Source organism: Anomaloglossus baeobatrachus, chromosome 1 (assembly GCF_048569485.1).
Source record: "Anomaloglossus baeobatrachus isolate aAnoBae1 chromosome 1, aAnoBae1.hap1, whole genome shotgun sequence".
NCBI classification, from domain to species: domain Eukaryota; kingdom Metazoa; phylum Chordata; class Amphibia; order Anura; family Aromobatidae; genus Anomaloglossus; species Anomaloglossus baeobatrachus.
In genome coordinates this window covers 595,817,407-595,841,575 of record NC_134353.1, presented here as the reverse complement: position 1 = coordinate 595,841,575, position 24,169 = coordinate 595,817,407, and the positions used below count along the sequence as shown (strand labels likewise).

The 24,169-nt window shown below is 43.2% G+C and overlaps 1 protein-coding gene across 2 annotated transcripts in view; it reads right to left on the bottom strand.

Annotated features, from left to right (window-relative positions):
* PCSK5 (proprotein convertase subtilisin/kexin type 5) overlaps nt 1–24,169 on the bottom strand; it is an 883,213-nt gene that overhangs the window by 338,378 nt on the left and 520,666 nt on the right. The window contains exon 21 of one of the 2 annotated variants that reach the window (XM_075318076.1): nt 22,918–23,919. The exons of the other annotated variant lie outside the window; for it this stretch is intronic. Within the exon in view, the coding sequence (XP_075174191.1) occupies nt 23,804–23,919 (116 nt within the window). The 3' untranslated portion in view covers nt 22,918–23,803. Of the gene's footprint in view, nt 1–22,917; nt 23,920–24,169 lie in introns of those variants that run through there. 2 annotated transcript variants of the gene reach the window in all.

Genomic DNA, 24,169 nt, shown 5'->3' with positions numbered 1-24,169 from the left:
CGATGATAATGTCACAAGGTGTTATGGGATCCCTGGGAACAGGGGAGCCTAAAGTAGCCTTCAGGCTAAGGGAACCCTAGCTGACCGTGATCCAAAAGGTAGGTATGAAGGTGACGATGTTTGGGCTGCCTTTCTTGCCCCTAGCTCCTGAACAACCCTGGTCTAGTGGCCCTCCTCCCTCCACCCAGGAGAGGGCCAAGACAGGAGTGATTAATCGCACACAGACAAACAGATGGGGGAAAAGCCAAACCCCAAACTCCCAACAATCACTTACAGAGGTATAGAGAATACGTGATCAGGAGGAAAATAACAGAAGGGATGAAATAATCAGACAAGAGTACTTCCACAACACATCAAACAGCACACAGAAGTTCACCAGCAACTGGATAACAAAGCACAAGATCTACAATCACATAAAGCTATCATCTGTATGGGAGCGCAGGCTCTACCATCTTAAAAAGGGCGAGGCAACTGTGATAGGTCTTCTGCAACATGTTACTCAAGCAATAATCCACAGGCTAGCAGAAATTAACTTCTGCAAGCCTGATTACTAACAAGAGCACAGGTGGTCGTCACCCAAGAATGTCTGTGCAACTCAAAAGCAGCATTGTGTGGCATGTCATGTCATGACTCTGCTGTGAACAGAATCATTAGTAGTCCTAATACTCATGTGACAACGCTCTTACTAACTGTTGAAGTGTAAACACAGAAAAAAATAGTTTATTTGAATAAAGACTCCAACACACTCCCTAGTTCACCAACTTATTAGTTTAAAAAAATTCTCGAAGTTCTAATGTAATCCAATGGCGGAATTTCCCATGACGTGCATCGATTCCTATGGAGTCTCGTTCTCAGAACGAGGCTCCATAGGCCACTTGTGGTCAGCAGCAGACTGCAGTTTTTGTATATGCTAACAAACACAACTAAAATAACAGCTGATTTCTCCAAATTCACATGAAACTTTACGATGGCTATAGATTTTGTATTACTAAACCTTTTTTTTTATAATTCTTTATTTAACCTGACTATGGTTGATTGTACAACACAAAATCACAATTTAAGAAAAAAATAACTTACCAATTGCAAATCATCACAGGAAATTCAAATAGTTGTAAACAGGGTTGTCAAAAACTTTACAAAATAAAGGAAACCCCTGCCCAATGTTAGGCAGAGGAAAGGAAAAATCAAGAGAAGTAGAAGAGAGATAGAAAGAGGAAAATGGGAGATGTAAAAAGGAGGAAAAACAACAAAAATAAAGGAGAGGAAATCGGTTGGAGTGTAGAAGGAGCGTCAATTCAACAAGAAATCAATGGGCCAAGACTTTTCCCAAATTATCTTAGTGCCTCCTTATACTCATCTGTCTGCTGAAAGTCCATCCAGTAATACCAGGAGGCCCAGAATTTTTCATAGGTGGTATAAATCGAAGAAGTCCTCCATGTGCATAATGTCATTTACTCTCGAGATCCATAGGGCCACCAATGGACATGCAACACTCCTCCAGTATAGTGGAACACATGAGCGAGCCGCCATAATCAATAATCTTATGAGAGAGTGTTTGCACGTGGACAGCGGCATCTCACTTTGCTGTAGTAAGTACAATGCTGGCCCCATTTCTCCCGTAAACCCCGTCACTGTGTGGATAATTTGACTTACCCTAGTCCAGAAGGGTTGTAACATGTTACAGTCCCAAAAAATATGTAGGAAAGTGCCCTCTGCCCCACTGCACTGCCAACATACCGGGTCCACTGAGAGAAACATAGTGTGAAAACGAGAGGGGACTCTGTACCAGCGTGCGAGGATTTTATAATTAGCCTCCTGCAGTCTCGAGCTAAAAGACATCTTATGAGCCAAACAAAATATCCTATTTCATTGCTCTGAGGAGAAACTTATACCTAAGTCACTTTCCCATTGCAGGATGAAGGGTGGGGGTAACTGGTCCGGGGGGAGATCAACAGAGCGTAGGACCTAGAAAGTGTATAGGTCCCGATGCCAGACATATAGATTCAAAAAGGGTCCTATCCAACAAGAACAGTGTCCTAGGGGGAAGAGTGTTTAGAAAATGTTTCAGCTGGATGCATCTCCAACTCACCAATGGAATTGGATCTATAACAGTGTTCAGCTTGGTGATTGAAGGCCAGTCAGTGTCTCCATCCCAGCCAGCCACTCTGTCTAAAATCGTCCTTCTCCAAGCCCTAAAAACAGGATTAGTAGAGCCTGGGCTAAAACTCGGGTGGCTAATATTCGGAGTAAGGTTAGAAAGTGGGGGAATTGCCACCAAACACACTAAAGTATCCAGGCAAGTTTTTAGTGTGGGCCAAATCATAGGATGTGCTTTAAGAGTATTAGGGGCATCCGAGGTGGCCCAAGGGAGGGTGCACAATGAAGAATCCGAAAAGCTCTGTTCTATCTGGACCTAAGCCTTACTTCATTTGTTTCTACACCAGTCAACAATCCGTGACAAGTGACACGCAATGTGATAAAGCTTAAGGATTGGGAGACCAATACCTCCCCCTGATTTAGGTCTACATAAGACAGAGCACCTAATCCTGGCTCCATTGTTGCCCCAAACAAAGGCAGTCTAAATTGCATTCACGGTCTTGAAGAAGGCAAATGGGACTGTAATGGGAAGGGCCTGCATTAAATATAATAATCTGGGAAGAATGTATATTTTGAAAATCTGACATCTACCTAACCAGGTAAAAGGGGATTTAGACCGCCTATCACAGTCCGCCCGTATAACTTTGAGCAGTCCCGGGAAATTGCTTTGTTATAGAGACTGCAAAGACGTCGAAATATTTATTCTAAGGCACTTTGTTGCCCATTTGAAATTAAAGGCTTCCTTAAGATGATTCATCAGCGGGGGAGGAAGACCAATATCCAACGCCTCCAATTTGGAAAAAAAGAATCTTAAATTTAGAGAGCAGCGAGTAAATCCGAAACGCCGTCATCAGATTGGGGAGAGAAATTCTGGGGTTAGTAATAAATAAAGCATATCATCTGCATAGGCCGCTATTTTGTGCGTGGCAGAGAGAATCTTGACTCCCTTGATGTCACCATTGGCCCGGATATGTCGAAAGATGGGCTCAATGGTTAACACAAAGATCAGGGGAGACTACTTAACCTCTTATGATAAGCCCCTTTTGTAAGTAGAGGAGCACCCTTTGGCTATTATAACCTACTACAAATGTGATACATAGCCAGACACCAGCCTTTGACAATATTCCTGAGAAATCATAGTCCATAATTCATTGGCAATGGCTTCCAGTGAACTCATATTCTTCAATTTGCTGTAACCACCTTCTTCAAATTCCATGAAAGATTTTCTAAAAATGTTCAAATCAGGTAACTATGATGGCTACTCCAGAATATTTCAAGACTTTTTCTGAAACCAAGCCTTGGTGAACTTTGAGGTAATTTTGTGATTAAGCTCGGTGGCTCAGTGGTTAGCACTTCAGTCTTGCAGTCCTGGGTTCAAATCCCACCAAGGACAACATCTGCAAGGAGTTTGTACGTTCTCCCCGTGTTTGTGTGGGTTTCCTCGCCCACTCTAAAAACATACTGATAGGGAATCTATATTGTGAGCCCCAATGGGGACAGTGTTGCCATTGTATGTAAAGCGCTGTGAAATTAACAGCGCTATATAAATGAATAAATATTATATTATTGCCTTATTGAAAGGTTCAATGATGCCCAAGCTTCAGCTTCCTTGCATAGGCATGATGTTTTTTCTCTGAGGATTTCCTGATACTTGATTGAATCCATTTTGACCTCCACATATGGCAGGTTTCCAATACCAGAGGAAACAAAGCAGTGTATCATAAAGTTACTACCATGTTTCACTGTAGGCAAAGTGTTCTTTTCAGTGTATGCTTCATTGTTCCTTCTCCTGACATACCCCTGATCCATAGACCCCAAACAGTTTTACCTTGCTTCACAGAACAGGGTGCCAAAACTTTTGTGGGATATATTAATGATATTGAGCAAATTAGAAGGAACTATCCTTGTATTCAGTAGAGGTATACACCTTGGAGGTCGAGCATGTAGACTTTCAGCGTTTAGTAAGTGCCTCAATTTGCAAACTGAAAAATCAGTGCATGCTGCCACCAAATCTTGCTGCAGTCTCAAGAGTTTTTCACTATCACTTCGACAATCTAGTGTAGTGCCAACCTGGTATTCTAGACTGCTAAAGTAGTAGAGTTGCTTTTCAATGTAATCTGTTATGAGAACATGCTGCTGCATTTTCAGGCACCATATATCGAGACAGGTGCCAAGAGCTGTAATACTAACATTCTAATCATACACACCAACACTCCCAGTATTTTCAAGAGAAGAGAGATTGAAGAAACATAACTATCATACTGAATGTACTTACTTCTCCATGTTCTAGCATTTCTCTTCATTCCTGGGCACCATCGCAGACAATGTGCTGGCACTAGCATCAGCGATTACAGTAAAAGAACAGGAAGACATAAGTCTCTGCATGTCTGACTAGAGGTCCGTAGTTTGGGGATAGTCTGGTCTAAGGTCTGTATTATTTCTGAGAGTCTGATATGAGATCTGTATTTATTTATGAGGTCTGAAGTCTGTACTTGTTGTTTAGTCCTTGTCTGGTAGCTATCAATTTAAGGGATTTGTATTAATTTTGGGCTGTGATGTAAAGTGTCATATGTTTTTTTCGAATTCAAATGGCAAAAAAACTGGGGAAGAAACACTTTATTTGTCCCCTTCCAGTATCTACTTGCAATGTCTCAAAAGTTAACAAGTATGACTATATGCAGTTCCATTGAACTGAATTAGATTGGATGATTTGCCTGGCTTACAAGAGTGCTGTGGACCCTTCATAGTTCTAATAGGGGTACGTTGGCCAGAATAAAATTTTGCCTTTTCCTAAATATTTAATTGCTGAAGAACTTGGTTACACCATTTCCAGAAATAGGCATCCCATTGCGTCTTGAAGGGAACCTGTTGTCAAGATATTAGACTCCTAACTAAAGTGGTCACTAAATACATAATTTACTTGAAATATTTTGTTTGGACATGTAGAGAAATCCAGAGTTGAAGTTTTAATTGTAAGTACAGGGGAAAGAAACTACCCCTTCAACTCTTCAGTGGCTTCTGGTCTGTATTGGACATATCATTCTTCTCTGAGTGATCTGCCTCTACTGCCAAATCATTTATTTGTGGTGCCAGCCCTATTGCTGCTTGTACCCTGCCTAATATTCTGCACAGGAGCCTTCATTGACCAGAGTCATCTTATTAGGAAGGCAGTAATGGCAAAGAAATTGCTTGACGATATTGCTACAGCTGGAACTATCGATTTGAGCATGCACTACCCTTTCTGATGCAATGATCCCAGGCACTGACGGCACCTGTGCATAATTTTGGGGCAAGGAGTCAGGTCACTGAGACAGGAGTGATATGTCCATCAGAGACTAGGGACCGGCAATGGTCAAGAAAATAGGGAGGGAGGCAGGAGAGCTGAAAGTCCATTGTCCACCTCATGCACTTGCAATTAGAACTTCAACCCTGGCTTTCTCTACAATGTTTAAATGAAATGCTATAAACACAGTACTATAAAACTGAACTCATAATTTTTCCCCCATCTGACTTATCCCCCCTACTGATTTATATATAACAATAAATGACATCACACTCTCCCCGGTGCATGAAGTACGCTGCTTTGGAGCAACCATTAACTCTGCCTTCAAAAACACTTGCAGCCTTCAATGACCCCACTGCCACCTAACTGCTGGAGCTGCCGCAAACCCTTCCAACCTACTGTCTCCTCCCCATTATCCTATAGAATGTAAGACCCTGAGGGCAGTGCCCTCTCCCCTCTGTGCCAGTCTGTCTATTGTAATTTATATCTGTATTTTGTATGTAACCCCCATCTCATGTACACTATCATGGAATCAATGTTGCTCTATAAATAAATAATAATAATGGAATGTATTTAATGAGTATTAAAGGGGCCTTTACACAAATCTTTACTCAGGGGTCCAGACACGATTTAGGCAATTGAGAGGTGCAAAGATGGCTCATGTGATGGTTCTTCTCTAGTGCATTAACTCTCCTATTAATTAAAAACTTGCAAAAGATGCTGATTAGTGCTACAATAATTGCAATTATGAAAAATAACATACCAAAATTATATAAAACATCCTCTAAGACTATGCAACTCTTCAGAATTGAGGTTTCATACACAGAAAATCCTTGAACTATAGATGTTGCCACCATAGCAAACCCTTATGTGGTGCCACAACACAGGCATAAAGAGTCGTGTATTTATCCAATCAAATAACCATAATCATCCACTACTCTTACCTTAAGGGGGCTTTACACGCAACGACATCGCTAACGAGATGTCGTTGGGGTCACAGAATTCGTGAGACACATCCAGCTTCATTAGCGACGTCATTGCGTGTGAAACGTACGAATGACCGCTAATGATCAAAATTACTCACCTAATCGTTGATCGTTGACACGTCGCTCTAATATCGTTAGATCTGCAGGATGCAGGTTGTTTGTCATTCCTGAGGCAGCACACATCGCTACATGTGACACCCCAGGAACGAGGAACAACACCTTACCTGCGTCCTCTGGCAACAAGGTGGGCGTCACTTTCTTTCGGCTGCTCCCCGCCCCTCCGCGTCTATTGGACAGCTGACTTGTGACGTCGCTGTGACGCCGCATGAACCGCCCCCTTAAAAAGGAGGTGGTTCGCTGGCCAAAGCGACGTCGCTAGGCAGGTAAGTACGTGTGACGGGTCCTAGCAATGTTGTGCGCCACAGGCAGCGATTTGGCCATGACGCACAACCGACGGGGGCTGGTGCTTTCACCATCGACATCGCTAGCGATGTCGCTGTGTGTAAAGCAGCCTTAAGTTACATTATGAATAATGCTTTTCATGTTATACATTGACTATAGTCATGAAACCCCCTAATTTCCTGGACACGTTTACCTATTTAATGTACATTGTAAATTGTAGACTTATAAACTGACTGACTGCTATAGGTAGAGGCATAGCTTGAAGCTCATGGTCCTCAGTGTTAAGGTACCGTCATACTAAGCGACGCTCCAGCGATCCCACCAGCAACCTGACCTGGCAGGGATCGCTGGAGCGTCGCTACACGGGTTGCTGGTGAGCTGTCACAAAGGCAGGTCTCACCAGCAACCAGTGACCAGCCCCCAGCCAGCAGCGACGCATGGAAGCGATGCTGCGCTTGGTAACTAAGGTAAATATCGGGTAACCAACCCGATATTTACCTTGGTTACCAGCGCACACCTCTTAGCGCTGACTCCCTGCACTCCTAGCCAGAGTACACATGGGGTTAATTACCCGATGTGTAGTCTGGCTATGTGTGCAGGGAGCAGGGAGCCGGCACTGACAGTGTGAGAGCGGCAGACGCTGGTAACGAAGGTAAATATCGGGTAACCAAGGAAAGGGCTTCTTGGTTACCGGATATTTACATTGGTTACCAGCCGGCTCCCTGCTTCCTGCATATTCAGTTGTTGCTCTATCACTGTCACACACAGCGATGTATGCTTCACAGCGGGAGAGCAACAACTAAAAAATGGTCCAGGACATTCAGCAACAACCAGCGACCTCACAGCAGAGGCCAGGTTGTTGATGGATGTCACACACAGCAACATCGCTGGCAAGTCGTGCCTCAGCAGCGATGTTGCTAGCGATGTTGCTTAGTGTGATGGTACCTTTAAACGTACAGTATATCTAATCTCTAACTGGTTACAGATTTGTCTTCCTTTATATGTGATCACAATGTAGTGAATAGGATTTGTAGATTATATCAAAATCCAATATTTGTTTATATAATGAGGTTTCTTGTGTTGTCATTAAGTGGGGTGAACGTAGCAAGCATTAAGCTGGGTTCACACACAACGACAGCGACGACGTCGCTGTTACGTCACCATTTCCTGTGACGTAACAGGGACCTTACATGATTGCTAGTTAGCTGTCAAACATGTAATTTTAAGCAGCGACGGAGCAGCGGTCATAGCGACCTTGACGGTCGTTGGGATGTGTCACACGCGTCGCTGTGCGACAACTCAGACCTTGATAGAGGCGTGGTGTTTACCCCTAGACATGTTTTGTGTTGCCTCTTTTCACACCCCTCTTTTCCGATTGGTGATCGCTACATCGCCTTTGCGTTGCCTTTTTCACGCCCCTCTGTTCCGAATGGTGATCACTACAGCGGCGCCTGATTGGGTGACTGTGCCAAACAAAGTAAAACACAAAGAATGACACACTAGCGACACCAGACAGAGACTCTACTATGTGGAACAAAGAATGGAACTTAAAGAATGAAATCACTGTAACGCCTTTGGCAAGTTACCCAATCGGAACGCTGTTATGACCACCAATCGGAGTCGTGGGGGCGTTTTAAAATACACCGCAAAAACACGCCCTTGTCCTGCCTTTAATCCTACGTCACTGCCTTCAGTGTTGTCGCGACCGTCGCTGCTGCGGTGTCAAACACAAGGATGCATGTGGCGCAGCAAGATAGCAGCGATCAAAAAATTACCTGGAATATTCAAGAGCGAGCAGCGATCTCGCAGCAGGGGTCTGATCGTTATGTGTCACACACAGCGACGTCGCTCTTGAGGTCGTTGCTACGTCACAGAAAATAGCAACTTAGCAGCGATGTCGTTGTCGTCGTCGCTGTGTGTGACACCACCATTATTTTTGCATCCGCTATAGCTGAGCCACTGGCTATAATCATGGTGCAAATGTGTCACCAAGAACATTAGACATTTATACTTTTCTGAGCTGAGTATTCCTTCTGTAACATAATAGTTGGTTACAAACACATTGTTCACGCTGTACAGCACAGAAGGTTACATAGTATTGTAGATAACACCATGAAGAAAAAGAATTTTGCAGCAGATGTGTGCCACATGTTCTTCGCTCACATCTAATACATTATTTATGCCACTTTCAGCTTAACAGTTATTTATCAAATACCAAAGGGAAAGTCGCCAGGAAGCAGAATGTGCAGCATACTTCTTACACTACGTAACGCTATCATAGCTCTTATGGATGTCTATTAAAGCTACATCTGTTGCTGAACAATTACATTAGTCTATCCACATTGTATAAATTTAGTCAAGTACTATGTGGAAACAGAAAGTCTACTGTACAGGTAAAATAACTGATATCCATGACTAATTCTAAACAAAATGTAGAAAATACACATTATACAAATATAGGTTAGAAGTACAAATGTTAGAAGGAAACTAATACATTTCTTCAATGAAAGGAATTTGTCAGCAAGGGCATGCTTAGCGTATAGGCAGACCATGCAAGTCATATGGAGCCCTTTGTAAGAGGGGGCTCAGACCTGGTTGGTCATACAGTTAGGTCCAGAAATATTTGGACAGTGACACAATTTTCGCGAGTTGGGCTCTGCATGCCACCACATTGGATTTGAAATGAAACCTCTACAACAGAATTCAAGTGCAGATTGTAACGTTTAATTTGAAGGTTTGAACAAAAATATCTGATAGAAATTGTAGGAATTGTACACATTTCTTTACAAACACTCCACATTTTAGGAGGTCAAACGTAATTGGACAAATATACCAAACCCAAACAAAATATTTTTATTTTCAATATTTTGTTGCGAATCCTTTGGAGACAATCACTGCCTTAAGTCTGGAACCCATGGATATCACCAAACGCTGGGTTTCCTCCTTCTTAATGCTTTGCCAGGCCTTTACAGCCGTAGCCTTCAGGTCTTGCTTGTTTGTGGGTCTTTCCGTCTTAAGTCTGGATTTGAGCAAGTGAAATGCATGCTCAATTGGGTTAAGATCTGGTGATTGACTTGGCCATTGCAGAATGTTCCACTTTTTTGCACTCATGAACTCCTGGGTAGCTTTGGCTGTATGCTTGGGGTCATTGTCCATCTGTACTATGAAGCGCCGTCCGATCAACTTTGCGACATTTGGCTGAATCTGGGCTGAAAGTATATCCCGGTACACTTCAGAATTCATCCGGCTACTCTTGTCTGCTGTTATGTCATCAATAAACACAAGTGACCCAGTGCCATTGAAAGCCATGCATGCCCATGCCATCACGTTGCCTCCACCATGTTTTACAGAGGATGTGGTGTGTCTTGGATCATGTGCCGTTCCCTTTCTTCTCCAAACTTTTTTCTTCCCATCATTCTGGTTCAGGTTGATCTTTGTCTCATCTGTCCATAGAATACTTTTCCAGAACTGAGCTGGCTTCATGAGGTGTTTTTCAGCAAATTTAACTCTGGCCTGTCTATTTTTGGAATTGATGAATGGTTTGCATCTAGATGTGAACCCTTTGTATTTACTTTCATGGAGTCTTCTCTTTACTGTTGACTTAGAGACAGATACACCTACTTCACTGACAGTGTTCTGGACTTCAGTTGATGTTGTGAACGGGTTCTTCTTCACCAAAGAAAGTATGCGGTGATGATCCACCACTGTTGTCATCTGTGGACGCCCAGGCCTTTTTGAGTTCCCAAGCTCACCAGTCAATTCCTTTTTTCTCAGAATGTACCCGACTGTTGATTTTGCTACTCCAAGCATGTCTGCTATCTCTCTGATGGATTTTTTCTTTTTTTTCAGCCTCAGGATGTTCTGCTTCACCTCAATTGAGAGTTCCTTAGACCGCATGTTGTCTGGTCACAGCAACAGCTTCCAAATGCAAAACCACACACCTGTAATCAACCCCAGACCTTTTAACTACTTCATTGATTACAGGTTAACGAGGGAGACGCCTTCAGAGTTAATTGCAGCCCTTAGAGTCCCTTGTCCAATTACTTTTGGTCCCTTGAAAAAGAGGAGGCTATGCATTACAGAGCTATGATTCCTAAACCCTTTCTCCGATTTGGATGTGAAAACTCTCATATTGCAGCTGGGAGTGTGCACTTTCAGCCCATATTATATATATAATTGTATTTCTGAACATGTTTTTGTAAACAGCTAAAATAACAAAACTTGTGTCACTGTCCAAATATTTCTGGACCTAACTGTATCTCCATTGTTATTGGATTGTAAAAACCTAAATAAGACTCTTTTGTTTAAAGGGTTGGTCCAAAAGCAAATTTTAGTTAAAGGGAAGGTGCTATAAAAAGATAATTTTTCAATACCTGAAAAAAATGTAAAGTATTCATGTTTTAATGTTTTGTTTAAATGTTATAATTTGTTTTTAGTTGAGCAAAATATAAAAATTAATTTAAAAAGTTTGATATTTTCCACTCTTACAACTAGCTCACACTACAACTGCAGTAAAAGTGGGTGGAATCTGCTCTCATGTGTGTGATGTCACGCCTCCTCCTCCCCTTCTGGATGTTTGAAAAAGGATAAGGGAGGATGAAATTTAGGATCACAGTGTGGAGCCATTTTGTTGGTGACTGCAAAGTGATCCTGAACTGTGGAAAGTGTCACCAAGGACGGCTGGCTCCACTATACAATGTGCCCCACTGTATACTGTGTGCCATATATTTTTCCACCATAATACTGTGCCCCATATTACTATGCCCCATATACTGTGCCCTTATATTACTGTGCCCCCATATCACTGTGCCCCATATTACTGTGCCACCATATTATTGTGCTCCCATATTACTGTGCCCCACAATACTGCATCCCTAAGTGCTCTATATGCCCTCAGCATCCCCCAGTTCTCTTTGTACCCTCCATGATCCCCCAGTGCTCTTTGTGCTATGTCCCCAGCCTCCCCCAGGTCTGGCTAACAACACAGCGTCCCCAGTGCTCTTTGTGCTCCTACAGCTTCCCTAGTGCTTTCTGTGCCCCTCCAGCATCCTTCAGTACTCTCTGTGCCCCCAGCATCCCCCAGGTCTGAATATGCGCCCAGTGTCCCCAGTGCTCTCTGCGCCTCTCCAGTGACCCCAATGCTTTGTGCTCTCAGCGTCTCCCAAGTCTGACTATGCACTCAGCATCCCCCCTTGCTCTCTGTGCCCCTGTAGTATCTTCCAGTGCATTCTGTGCCCCTCTAGAGTCCCACAGGTTTGGCTATGCATCCTGCAAGACCCCAGAGATCTGTGTGCCCCTCAAGCATCCCCCAGTGCCCTCTATGCCCCCTGCATTCCCCACTGCTCTCTGTGCCCCCTGCACTGAGCACAAAGCACTGACAGCAGGAACTGCCAGGAGCAGAAGTCTGAGGTGAGTACTGGTGGCGTTTAGTCGTCATCTGCCGTCTGAGCATGGTATTGTAGTATAGATCACAACATGTGCACACCTCAGACCTCCGCTCCCGGCAGTTCCTCCTGTCAGCCTGGTGTCTCTCGGCAGCTACTCCTGTCAGTGCGCAGAGTGAGGTCCGAGGGGAGTATATGCTGCGGTGAGTGGTGCTCACAGCCTGTCATCTATACTACAATACCAGGCTCAGGCTGCAGATCGCCACTTGCCATCACCGTGCTCAGGGGAAAGTGGAGCACACAGTATAAAATGTGGGCTCCACAGAGATGGCGCTGATTTCGTCCCTCTGCTTTGATAGGGGGGGCGTGTACAGGTCCAAGTAGGAAACAGCCACAATGGAGGAGATATGGTCGGATGCCAACTATTAACCCTTATGCACTGGAGCTGCTGTATTTGCTTTGTGCAACTGTAGTTACACACTGCAAATCCAAGATGGCAGTGTTTGAGAAAATCTAGAATTAAATAAAAACTAAATAAACAATAAATTTAATTTTGTATTAAAAATAATTGATTCCACAATCAGTAGTTATTAATACAAAAACTACAATCGCGGCACCTTCCCTTTAAATCTCTATCTCTTTGATACTATAATCTAAAGCCTGCTTTGCACCTTACGATACAGCATACGATATCGTATGCGATCGTAACCGCCCCCATCGTATGTGCGGCACGTTCAATTTGTTGAATGTGCCGCACATACGAGTAACCCCCCGTCACACGTACTTACCCATCCATAGGACCTCGCTGTGGGCGGCAAACATCCACTTCCTGAAGTGGGAGGGACGTTCGGCGTCACAGCAACGTCACGCGGCAGCCGGCCAATAGAAGCGGAGGGGCGGAGCTGAGCGGGACAAAAACATCCTGCCCACCTCCTTACTTCCGCATTACCGGCCGGGAGCCGCAGGACGCAGGTAAGATCTGTTCATCGTTCCCGGGGTGTCACACACTGCGATGTGTGCTACCCCGGGTACGATGAACAACCTGATGAGGAATAAACGACGTGCGTGCGATGATTGTTTTACCGTTCAATCGCAATCGCACATAGCTGTTACACACTGCAATGTACTTTACAATGCCGGATGTGCGTCACTTACGACGTGACCCCGCCGACACATTGTAAGATACATTGCAGCGTGTAAAGCGGGCTTAAGCTACTTTCTAGTATTGTGTAAGAAAAAATCCTTACCATGCCCTAACTCAGCTATCGAACTACTAGTCTATTGTTTTTTTTTCAGTTTCTTGTCTGATGACAAATCATTTGAGAATCTCAGTGCATCCTGTAATACTCAAATGAGGTGTCATCAGGGGGCAGAGTCTGTGGCAGAGACCTCAGGTTTTGTCCCCTCCCTAATAGGAAGCATCATCATGACGCTTGTTTTAGAGGCTGGTTTGTGCTTGTCATGTCTGTCCCTCCTTGCCGTGTCCATCCCTCTCTGTTGTGTCCATCTATCCTTGACCTGTGCGATCTACATAGTGCACAGCCAACACTATAATGGGCTTAGAACAGTATCACAGAGCGGTGTGTGTACCAGACATGCAGGAGACTAGCATAGACCCCGTTGGTGACGTCACTGGTCTCCTGCACGCCAGGTACACTCACCGCTCAGTAACACTGTTCTGAGCCCATAACAGAGCAAGGCTGTGCACTGTGAGCAGATCACACTGTAGGCAGATCGCACTGTGGGCAGATCACACTGTGGGCAGATAGCACAGTGCAGGAAGGGACCGACATGGCAGTGAAGGACCGACACGGCAGGTAAGGAGCCGACACGGCAGGTAAGGGACTGACACGGCAGGTAAGGGACTGACATGGCAGGGAAGGACAAATACGGCATGAAGGGACAGGCACAGCAGGGAGGGAAAGACACAGCAGGGAGGGACAGATACAGCAGGGAGGGAAAGACACAGCAGGCAGAAACCACCCCTGAAAAAAGCGTCACGATGATGCTTCGTTTCAGGGAGGGGCAGTGACTGGTCACAGACTCTGCCCCCTGATGACACCTCATTTGAGTATTCCAGCATGCAGTGAGGTTATTAAACGATTCATCATCAGACAGGAAATAGTAAAAACAAATAGGATAGTAGTTAGTGTAGTTAGGGAATTTTTAATACTTGTATACTCGGCGGCACAGTGGCTCAGTGGTTAACACTGCAGCCTTGCAGCGCTGGGGTCCTGGGTTCTAGTCCCTCTCAGGACAACATCTGCAAGGAGTTTCTATATTCTCCCCGTGTTTGCGTGGGTTTCCTCCCACACTCCAAAAAACATACTGATATGGAATTTAGATTGTGAGCCCCAATGGGGACAGTGTTGCCAATGTATGTATAGCGCTGTGGAATTAAGCGCTATATAAGTGAATAAATATTATTACTAGAAAGTAGCTTAGATCAAATAGATAGGGATTTAAATTGAAATTTACCTTTGCTCTTGGATGAACCCTTTAAAGTAGTATAACCAAATGAGTGAGACAAATATGTACAAGTTATGAGAGTTAATAGTGAGGCAACAACAAACCTCAATGGGAGACATTTTTTTCTATTCCTTGCTATGGGACCTCAGATCTTTGAAATGTGTCCTTGTATTCAGTCTAAACAACTTACACTACAGTTCAAAAGTTTAGGGTCACTTAGATATTGCTTTACTTTTGAAAGGAAAGCACATTTTTTTTTCAATGAAGCTGACATTAAATTAAACATAAATATACTCTCTACATTGTTAATGTGGTAAATGACTATTCTAGCTTCAAACGTCTGATTTTTAATGCAATGTCTACATAGCCTCCTGATGAAAAGGTTTCCTTGAAACGTGCGTCGAGGTTTGTTTTTTTTTTCTGACCTTATACTATGTGAGTATTGCACAGTAATTTATGCTGGATTTAATTAAAGGGGTGGTTCACCCATATATTTTAATGTCTAGATCGATATTATATTGAGAAACAATGTTTCTCTCAAATACCTTGTGTTGGCAATAGTGCCTGTGAGAGGCGCTATTGCAGACCACTGTTCCCCGTCCAGTGACGTACCCGTCCAATGCTGCCTCGTCACATCCGTGCAGCCAGCTACAGTCTTCCAGACTCTGAGCTGTGAGCGGTGTTTCACTGCTGTCACAGCCCATCTGCTCCCTCCTCCTCCTCCCTCCTAGCACAGCACGGCACGTCTCCTGCTCCCCCCTCCCTCCTCCCTCCTCGCAGAACGCTGCAAGCAAGAGACGTGCTGTGAGGGAGGAGGGTGGAGGAGCAGGGAATAGATGGGCTCAGAATGCAGCCGGCTGCACGGATGTGACGAGGCAGCATTGGACGGGTACGTCACTGGACGGGGAGCAGCAGTCTGCAATAGCGCCTCTCACAGGCACTATTGACAACACAAGGTATTTGAGAGAAACATTCTTTCTCAATATAATATCGATCTAGACAATAAAAAATATGGGTGAACCACCCCTTTAAGAGCCTCTGTTATAAAGGGATCGATTTACTCTTGAAATGGGCGTGTAGGAGCTTACATCCAGCCCGACTAGGTAAGCCATTATACGGGCTGAGTCTTTTTCCTTAGTGACTAGAGGTGCCCCTCATAATACTATAGTTATTGTAATCTGAATATTTTTACTAAAAAAGCTTTGAAAAATATATTTATATTTATATGGATGAAATCTCTTTGAATATTCATGTAAAAGATCTAATTGGATATAATAGTGGAATTTTTTGGGGACTGAATATTTTCATACAGGGGCCCTTTTATATGTATATATATATATATATATATATATATACCTAGTATATTTATTAATGCAATCTATTTATTAGTGCAATGTTTTTTAATATCAGTGAGATGGGTATTTTTTCATGAATTGAGTATAATCGATTTACTCCTCTCACCGATAATTTTTGGTCAGAAATCCCCTCTGTGTCTGTGTTTTCAAGTGATGTTTTTCTTGATTTTTCTTATGTTTTTTAGCGATTTGGATTAAATAAATGTTTTTAAAAAAATATTTTTGTAAAATAAAAACTATTTGATACAATATACTCTGATTTCTGTTTGTTTGTTGATTATATATCCTTTTGAGTTAAAGTATCATAAAAACTATGGTGGAGAAAATATAGAAATCTGTCGAGATGTATCTAATAGGTGTATAGAGGCCCATTTCCAACAACCACCACTCCAGTGTTCTAATGGTACATTGTGTTTGCTAACTGTATTAGAAGGCTAACGGATGTTTAGAAATCCCTTGAAAACCCTTGTGCAAGTATGTTAGCACAGCTGAAAACAGTTTTGCTAATTAGACAAGCTATAAAACTGATCTTCCTTTGAGCTAGTTGAGAATCTGAAGAATTACATTTGTACAGAAAAAGAAAACTTTCATGTGAAACTTGACAGTCTATTCTTGTTCTTAGAAATTAAGGATATTCCATGCGAGAAATTGCCAAAAAACTGAAGATTTCCTACTACTCCCTTCAGAGGAGAGCACAAACAGGCTCTAACCAGAGTAGAAAGAGAAGTGAGAGGCCCTGCTGCACAACTGAGCAACAAGACAAGTATATTAGAGTCTCAAGTTTCAGAAATTGACGCCTCACAGGTCCTCAACTGGCAGCTTCATTAAATAGTACCAACAAAATGTCAGTGTCAACGTCTACAGTAAAGAGGCGACTCCAGGATGCTGGTGTGGCGCCCTGGACAAGCCAGGGGCCACAGAGCACAACACCAACACACCCCACACTCCCAGCAGGCACACCGAAGTCAGAACACAAAACCCTTGTTGCCTTCCTCCAGGGGCTGATGTCCACACCAGGGGGGTGGGCCAGGCGGTTGGCCCCGCCCACCGAGGAGTTCACAGTCCTGGAGGCAGGAAACTGGAGTCAGTTTAGCTCAGGCAGAGCTTGAGAGCAGAGGAGAGTTAAGTGCAGTGAGCAAAAGTGTGCTGAGCTACTGCAGGTGTCCGGGTTGGAGCCCGGACGGATCAGCAAGGTTGGCAGACGGTGGTGACCGTCTGCAGGAGTGTCCTATCGGAGTCTGCCTTAAGGACCGTGGACGGGTGGTGGCCCGACGGTACCGGACCGGTACACAAAGAGAAGCCAGCACCATCTGGCAGGGGCTTACGGACCCCGGCAAGGCTAGGAGTCACCGTGAATTTGCCGAATTCGTTAGTGAAGGGAACCTCCTGGGTTTCCCAACAGCCAAGTCCCGACAGAAGGCAACAGTCCAACCAAAGTGAGGGAGACACCGCCACCGCCAAGGCAACCGTTTCTCAGGGCCAGAGCCTGCGGGCAAAAGGGGCTCCTCCGGCTCATATCCAAGCTGGGGAGCGGGTTACCGGTGGGAACCCATTGGAACCATCTACCGTATCTAGGTGCAAGGAAAGGCAGTCACCATCAACCTGCCGGTAGAAAACAGCACCGCAGCCGTCTGTGGGACCCGTCCATCCAGCTGTGTGTTTTACTGAGAACTGTGTCCTCATCATTGGCTGAGTGAGTACCACCGTGCCGTGCGGCACAGCGCTGACCCTGCACCCCGCCAGGCCCCGTAACCCACCTGCCATCCATCCTTTCCCCATCACCGGGCCCCGGGACAACCAACCCCCTACCCACGGAGGGGAGAACTAACAACAAGGCTGCTCCCTGTCACCGCTCCCGGGATCCCCGTCCAGAGCAGCGGTGGTGTCACCAATATCACCACAACCGTGGGTGGCGTCACGGACAATAATCAAAACCCCCACCATCAAAATTCCCCTTTTCACTCACGGGCGAGGAGCGCCACTCGAGTCCCCGGGATCCGGCCCACCGCTCGAGCCACCAACCGAGCAGCAGCGGCCGGACCCAAGCAGTGGGAGAGCGCAGCGTCCCCTCCTCCACCCGCGACACTGGCCTTCAGGGCAGAGTGGCAAAGAAAAAGCCATATCTGAGACTGGCTAATAAAAGGAAAAGATTAATATGAGCAAAAGAACACAGACATTGGACAGAGGAATATTGGAAAAAAGTGTTATGGACAGACAAACCAAAGTTTGAGGTGTTTGGATCACACAGAAGAACATTTGTGAGACACAGAACAACTGAAAAGATGCTGGAAGAGTGCCTGATGCTATCTGTCAAGCATGGTGGAGGTAATGTGATGGTCAGGGGTTGCTTTGGTGCTGGCAAAGTGGGAGATTTGTACAAGGTAAAAGGGATTTTAAATAAGGAAGACTATCACTCCATTATGCAACGCCATGCCATACCCTGTGGACAGCGCTTGATTGGTGTCAATTTCATCCTACAACAGGACAATGACCCAAAGAACACCTCCAAATTATGCATGAACTATTTAGGGAAGAAGCAGACAGCTGGTATTCTATCTGTAATAGAGTGGCCAGCCCAGTCACCAGATCTCAACCCTATTGAGCTGTTGTGGGAGCAGCTTGACCATATGGTGTGCAAAAAGTGTCCATCAAGCCAATCCAACTTGTGGGAGGGGGGGAAGCATGGGGTGAAATATCTCCAGATTACCTCATCAAATTAACAGCTAGAATGCCACAAGTCTGCAAAGCTGGAATTGCTGTAAATGGAGCATTCTTTGACGAAAGCAAAGTTTGAAGGATAAAATTATTATTTCAAGTAAAAATCATTATTTTTAACTTGGTCAATGTGTGGACTATATTTTCTACTCATTATGCAACTCATTTGATAAATAAAACTATGATTTTTCATGGAAAAGACAAAATTGTCTGGGTGACCCCAAACTTTTGAACTGTAGTGTACATTCCGATATTTTTGCACAATATAAAACCACATATTGGAGGATGTGGCAGCACTGCACAGTGAATAGAGCTGGAGTGATAGAGACATCAGATCTACAGACGCTCTTGAGCCTTGTTTACATATCAACTCATTCGCTGATTCCTCAGTAACAGAGGAATGGACTAGCCATGTAAAATATTGGTGGACTAGCCTTTGAAAGAGCTATATCCACATATAGATAGTTTAGGGGGTGACATCCTGCTGACAGATGCCCTTTAAGATATTAATTAAATGTGTCTAACGAAGGACAGGGCAGAATGCAGTCTATGTGAAATATTCATTTTAACAACTGCTACCTTTGTGACCACCCAAATAATCAGTATCATGCTTAAGTTTTTCTTTTTCATTTAATCTAGCAAATGAGTTCAGAATCTGCCAATGTTTTACATTTCAGTCTTGAACATATTTTAGATCATTAAGAAAAATATTTTTGTAAGGTTCAAAGGCAAAATCTTATCCACAGACATAAGCAAGAAACATCAACATACATGGAACGTATACAAAAGAAAAAAATTGGATTTTACTCTTTTTTTTTTGGTTTCTATAGTTTAAGACAGACTTCTTTGAACATCCAGCACCCAAGCAATTGTATCCACATTTTCTAATAGTCTGTTCCATTGATCTACTGCATAACTTTACTAGTAAAGTTATGTGTTCACTAAAGAAACAGACCTAATTTGGACCATATGTAGCTAGATTCTTGGTAGAACCAGCAAGTGCAAAAAAACTGGAGAAACAAATATGATGGCTTAATAAACCGGTGCCCCTAGATTCAAAGCTTACTTCAAACGTTGTAAATCAAATTAATAAAAGCAATTTAAGATCTAAAACAGAAGTAGATAGATAAGGTCCGAGGCAATGCTTTCAGGAATGAAATAATAGGGACTTCCTTAAATTATTTATAACATATATTTATCTGATCTCGCATCTATATAGCTTAATATTCAGATGCTGTCCCCAAAACAGAAACTGATCTGAGGCAAGGCAACAAAGAACTTTCCAACAGAAAACAATTGAGAATCCTGAAAATGAAATATAAATGGATCTCCCTAACACGGCTGAAAACACAAATAGTTAGAACATAAAAACGTAATGCATTTCTTTACTTTGTTATTAGTTCGGAGCTGCATTCACAATTCTGCTATAGGTCATTGGAAATGGTTGACAAGTTTGTTAAAAGACACATTGCATATAATGTATACATCAGAAAATAAAATAATACAGAGTACTGTAAAATTCATATTAACCAAAATGTAATTCAGCAGAGGAGCAAGTGACCCAGCTAAGATTCTTGGGAGATTTCAGCTCTGCAGTTTGAAGAATTGTTGGTGAAAGCAATTTTTTTAACATGCTAAAAGATAAACATGGTGATGGGCGGACCCGGACTGTAAAAATTCGGATCCACGCAGTTTCAAAGGTGCACAGGTGACGGACCTGGGCCCGGGATTTCGGGTGTTGATACAGATCCAGCACGGGGGACATTAAAAAAAAAATACAGGAAAAATAAAGAAATTAAAAATGAAGCAAGTGCTTCATACTTACCGAAGCTCGGGCGTGGCTATACACTGCTCCCGTGGCTTCTCCTTCAGTTCCTGGGCCGTTCATTATTGCTCATCCATGTAAACTGCTTTCCCCACCCAATGGCCGTCCTGCCATCTGTGATTGTTGCAGTCAGACGCACCCCCCCAGCCTATGTGACAGTGTTTGACTGCACCAATCACAGGCACTGTCTGCGGGTTAGTATCGTGGTATAAAAATGAATAAATAAAATATTTGGAGGAGGGTTCCTCTGTATTATGATACCCAGCACAAATAAAGCATACGGCTACTGGCTGCAGCCACCAGCTGTGCAGTTACCTTGGCTGTGTATCAAAATAAGATGAACTACATGTGTTTTTTTTCTTTTTTTAATTGTTTAAAAAATTAATTTAAAAAAATGGTGTACAGTCCCCCCCAATTTTGATACCCAGCCACGATAAAGTCCGACAGCGGGGGGCTGGTATCCTCAGACTGGAGAGGCCCATGCTTATTGGGTCACCCCCAGCCCAAAAATAGCACCCTGCAGTCACCCAGGATTGTCGGATCCATTAGATGCGACAATCCCAGAGCTTTACCTGGCTCTACCCGATTGCCCTGGAACGGTTGCAATTGGGGTAATCAGGGGTTATAACAGCCCACAGCTGCTACTGCCGCTTATTGCGCAGCTCATTTATTCTCTGCCTGAACCTCATAGAGTTTGGTCATGTACCATGATCTCGCATTGTGACTTTAAATTTGTAGCAGAGCTGGAATCGTCGTGGGACCTTGTGTGGATTACATCGGACCTGCAGGGGTGTTTTAGGGGTTAATAAAGTGGTGAAAGGGGGTGTTTTTTGTATTTTATCTCAAATAAAGGATTTTTTAGGTGTTTGTGTTTATTTACTTTCACTTACAGATTAATAATGGGGGTCTCATAGACCCTCCCCATTACTAATCTAGGGCTTAGTGGCAGCTGTGGTCTGCTATTAACCTCTTGTATTACCCTGATTGTCACTGCACCAGGGCAATTGAGAAAAGTTGGGTAAAGTTCCAGGCTTGCCACATCTAATGGAGGCTGCTATTTTTAGGCTGGGTGGCAGCTCAATATGGCCTTCTTAGTCTGAGAATACCAGCCCCACCTGTCAGGCTTTATATCTTGGCTGGGTTTCAAATTTTGGGGGACCACACACCGATTTTTTAAATTATTTTTTTTTTTAAATCATTTTAAAAAAGCCACATGCAGTTCCTTTTATTTTGATACGCAGCCAAGATAAGTGCATGGCTGGGGCCTGCAGCCTGTAGCAGTGGGCTGTATCTGTGCTGGATATCACAATGTTGGGGGACCCTACGCCAAGTGTTTTATTTATTTTTACTGTACGATAGACGCGCAGACAGCACCTGTGATTGGAATTGTCAAACATGCTGTCACTCAGGGTGGGAGCGCCTCCGACTGCAACCAATCACAGGCACCGTGGGGCGGGAAAAGCAGTTCATATGCAATTAAGGCTAATTTACGGCCCCGGAAGAGAATGTTCTGCCTAGAAGCAGTGTACAGCCACGCCGGAACCTAGGTAAGTACAGCACGCTTGCGCCTATCCACCTATCCCTTCTACCAACATTTTGAAATCGCCAGATTCTGGTCCCCATAGACTTATATAGGGACCAGAATCCAGCGCAGAACCGGTTATCTGCGAGTCCGCTCATCACCAAGCATAGTCACTCGGATGATGGCTTTCCTCCTTGACATCTTGTGCAGCAAAGCGAGGCTGGCGTGTTATTTTCATGGAGGAAAGGCAAGGAAAGTAAGGACTTGAACAGATAAAATCCCCCAATGTGATTATTTTCCAACACATTGAGTGACCAATGGCTAAGCAATAGACTGAAAATAGATCGGCCCACAACTATATAATTTCTACGGACTGCAGAAATAGTGGTTGGATACAAACACATCTGACATTCGCGCTATGTAAATTATATATTGCATCCCTACCGAAATGTATTTACCGTATTTATGTATCAAAGCAGTACAACTAACATAAACATAGTGAGTTCATGAGAAGACATACATATACATATTTAAATGTATCGCCTGTAGTAAAGAAGAAGCAACACCTTTATCTCATGTAAGCAAAGAGCCCATTTTTAAAAAATAGAAATAAGAAAAAAAACAAAAAATAAAAAAATAAATGTATTCTAGGCACTAAGATAAAATACATTCCTGAAATACTTTTACAATATTTTTTTTTCAATTACAACAGCAATTTTAATATATACCTATACATATGTATATATATGTACACACACGCACCAAAATAAGTGTTGATAAAAATAATGTAGAAAGCTCTTAGCCCTTTTGCCTGATAGTTTTCATGGTTTTACACAATTTAATTCATTATATTAATATATTTATGAGCAATGCTAGTTATTTGAAGCAATTGTGACCTTTTTAAGTTGTACACAGTATGAAAAGTGCTTAGTATTTCGAGCACATAAGCTCTAATCTGCTTTTTATATACCTTGTCTGAAACATGATCAGGTATGAAAATCTGAGAACTTCTACAAGTACTGCCCTTGACACCTCAGCTTCATTCCATCTACAATGAAGGTTCCCAAAATGTCCTTCATATTCAATCCTTGAGATCCTATTTTCATTGTCATTTTTTTCATCCATTGGCTGAATACAGAATGTTTTACATCTTTATAAACGCTGAGAATTTTTCTTGCAGAGCTCTACAAGTGTATAACAGCTAAACACCACTTATGGTAAATATGCCTTGTGTCCTATGACACTATTGTCATCAGATATGTTCTTCAAGTAGGGACATCCAGGCGTATTTGCCAACAGAAAACAAATAAACAAATGAAATAAAACTGTGGATAAATATTTTTATATTTCACAGGAAAACAAGACATAAATCACTGTATCCCTTCATTAAATGGCAGGTCATCTCAATACTAAATGAGTTGAAACGCGTCGTAGCCCATCCTGCCTTGGGGAGGCCAAACACTAAACAAGAAAAAGCAATACCTTGAAGCTGACATCACATCATTAGCTGACTCTTTATTTTGGCATCAATGCTTTGGTCACACAATACTGACTGTGGATCCAGGTGCTTGAAAGTAAACACCCAGTGATACAAGGTAGGTCTGTTGTAGTTTGTTTGTTTCTTTGAAGTTCCAACAAAACAGTTCACCGATCCCCCACCAAAAGGGGGATGAGGGCCATAGAGAGTGAGAGAAAGAGGTGGCTTTTTATTATTAATATGAAAAATCTAGAAGTCTAATAAGTAGAAGCTTCTGCAGCAGTTCAATCACACCTTGAGTGTACATGTTCTGCAGCAGAGTTGCTGAAGTACTTTCCTTATGCACAGGTTGTTCTTTTTAACTAGCATACAGAAGCCACCCTCAGCCCACGCTTCTTCCGTTGCTTTCCCGAGGTTGACAGTAGGAAGGAGCAGAAATGTCAAGATTTTGAAGATGGACATGGAGGAAGGTTTGATTGGTAAGAACAAGAAGATTGGATGGGAGAAACCATTCAGCAGCAGGAAACAAGGCAATTTGGTCCATCAGAGTTAAAATTTCATTCAACACGGTTTCAACAGGTAGGAATATAGGAGTCCGTGGATAGTGAGTGATTGACATCCATTGATAAAAGAGAAAAACAGAAAAAAAAAACA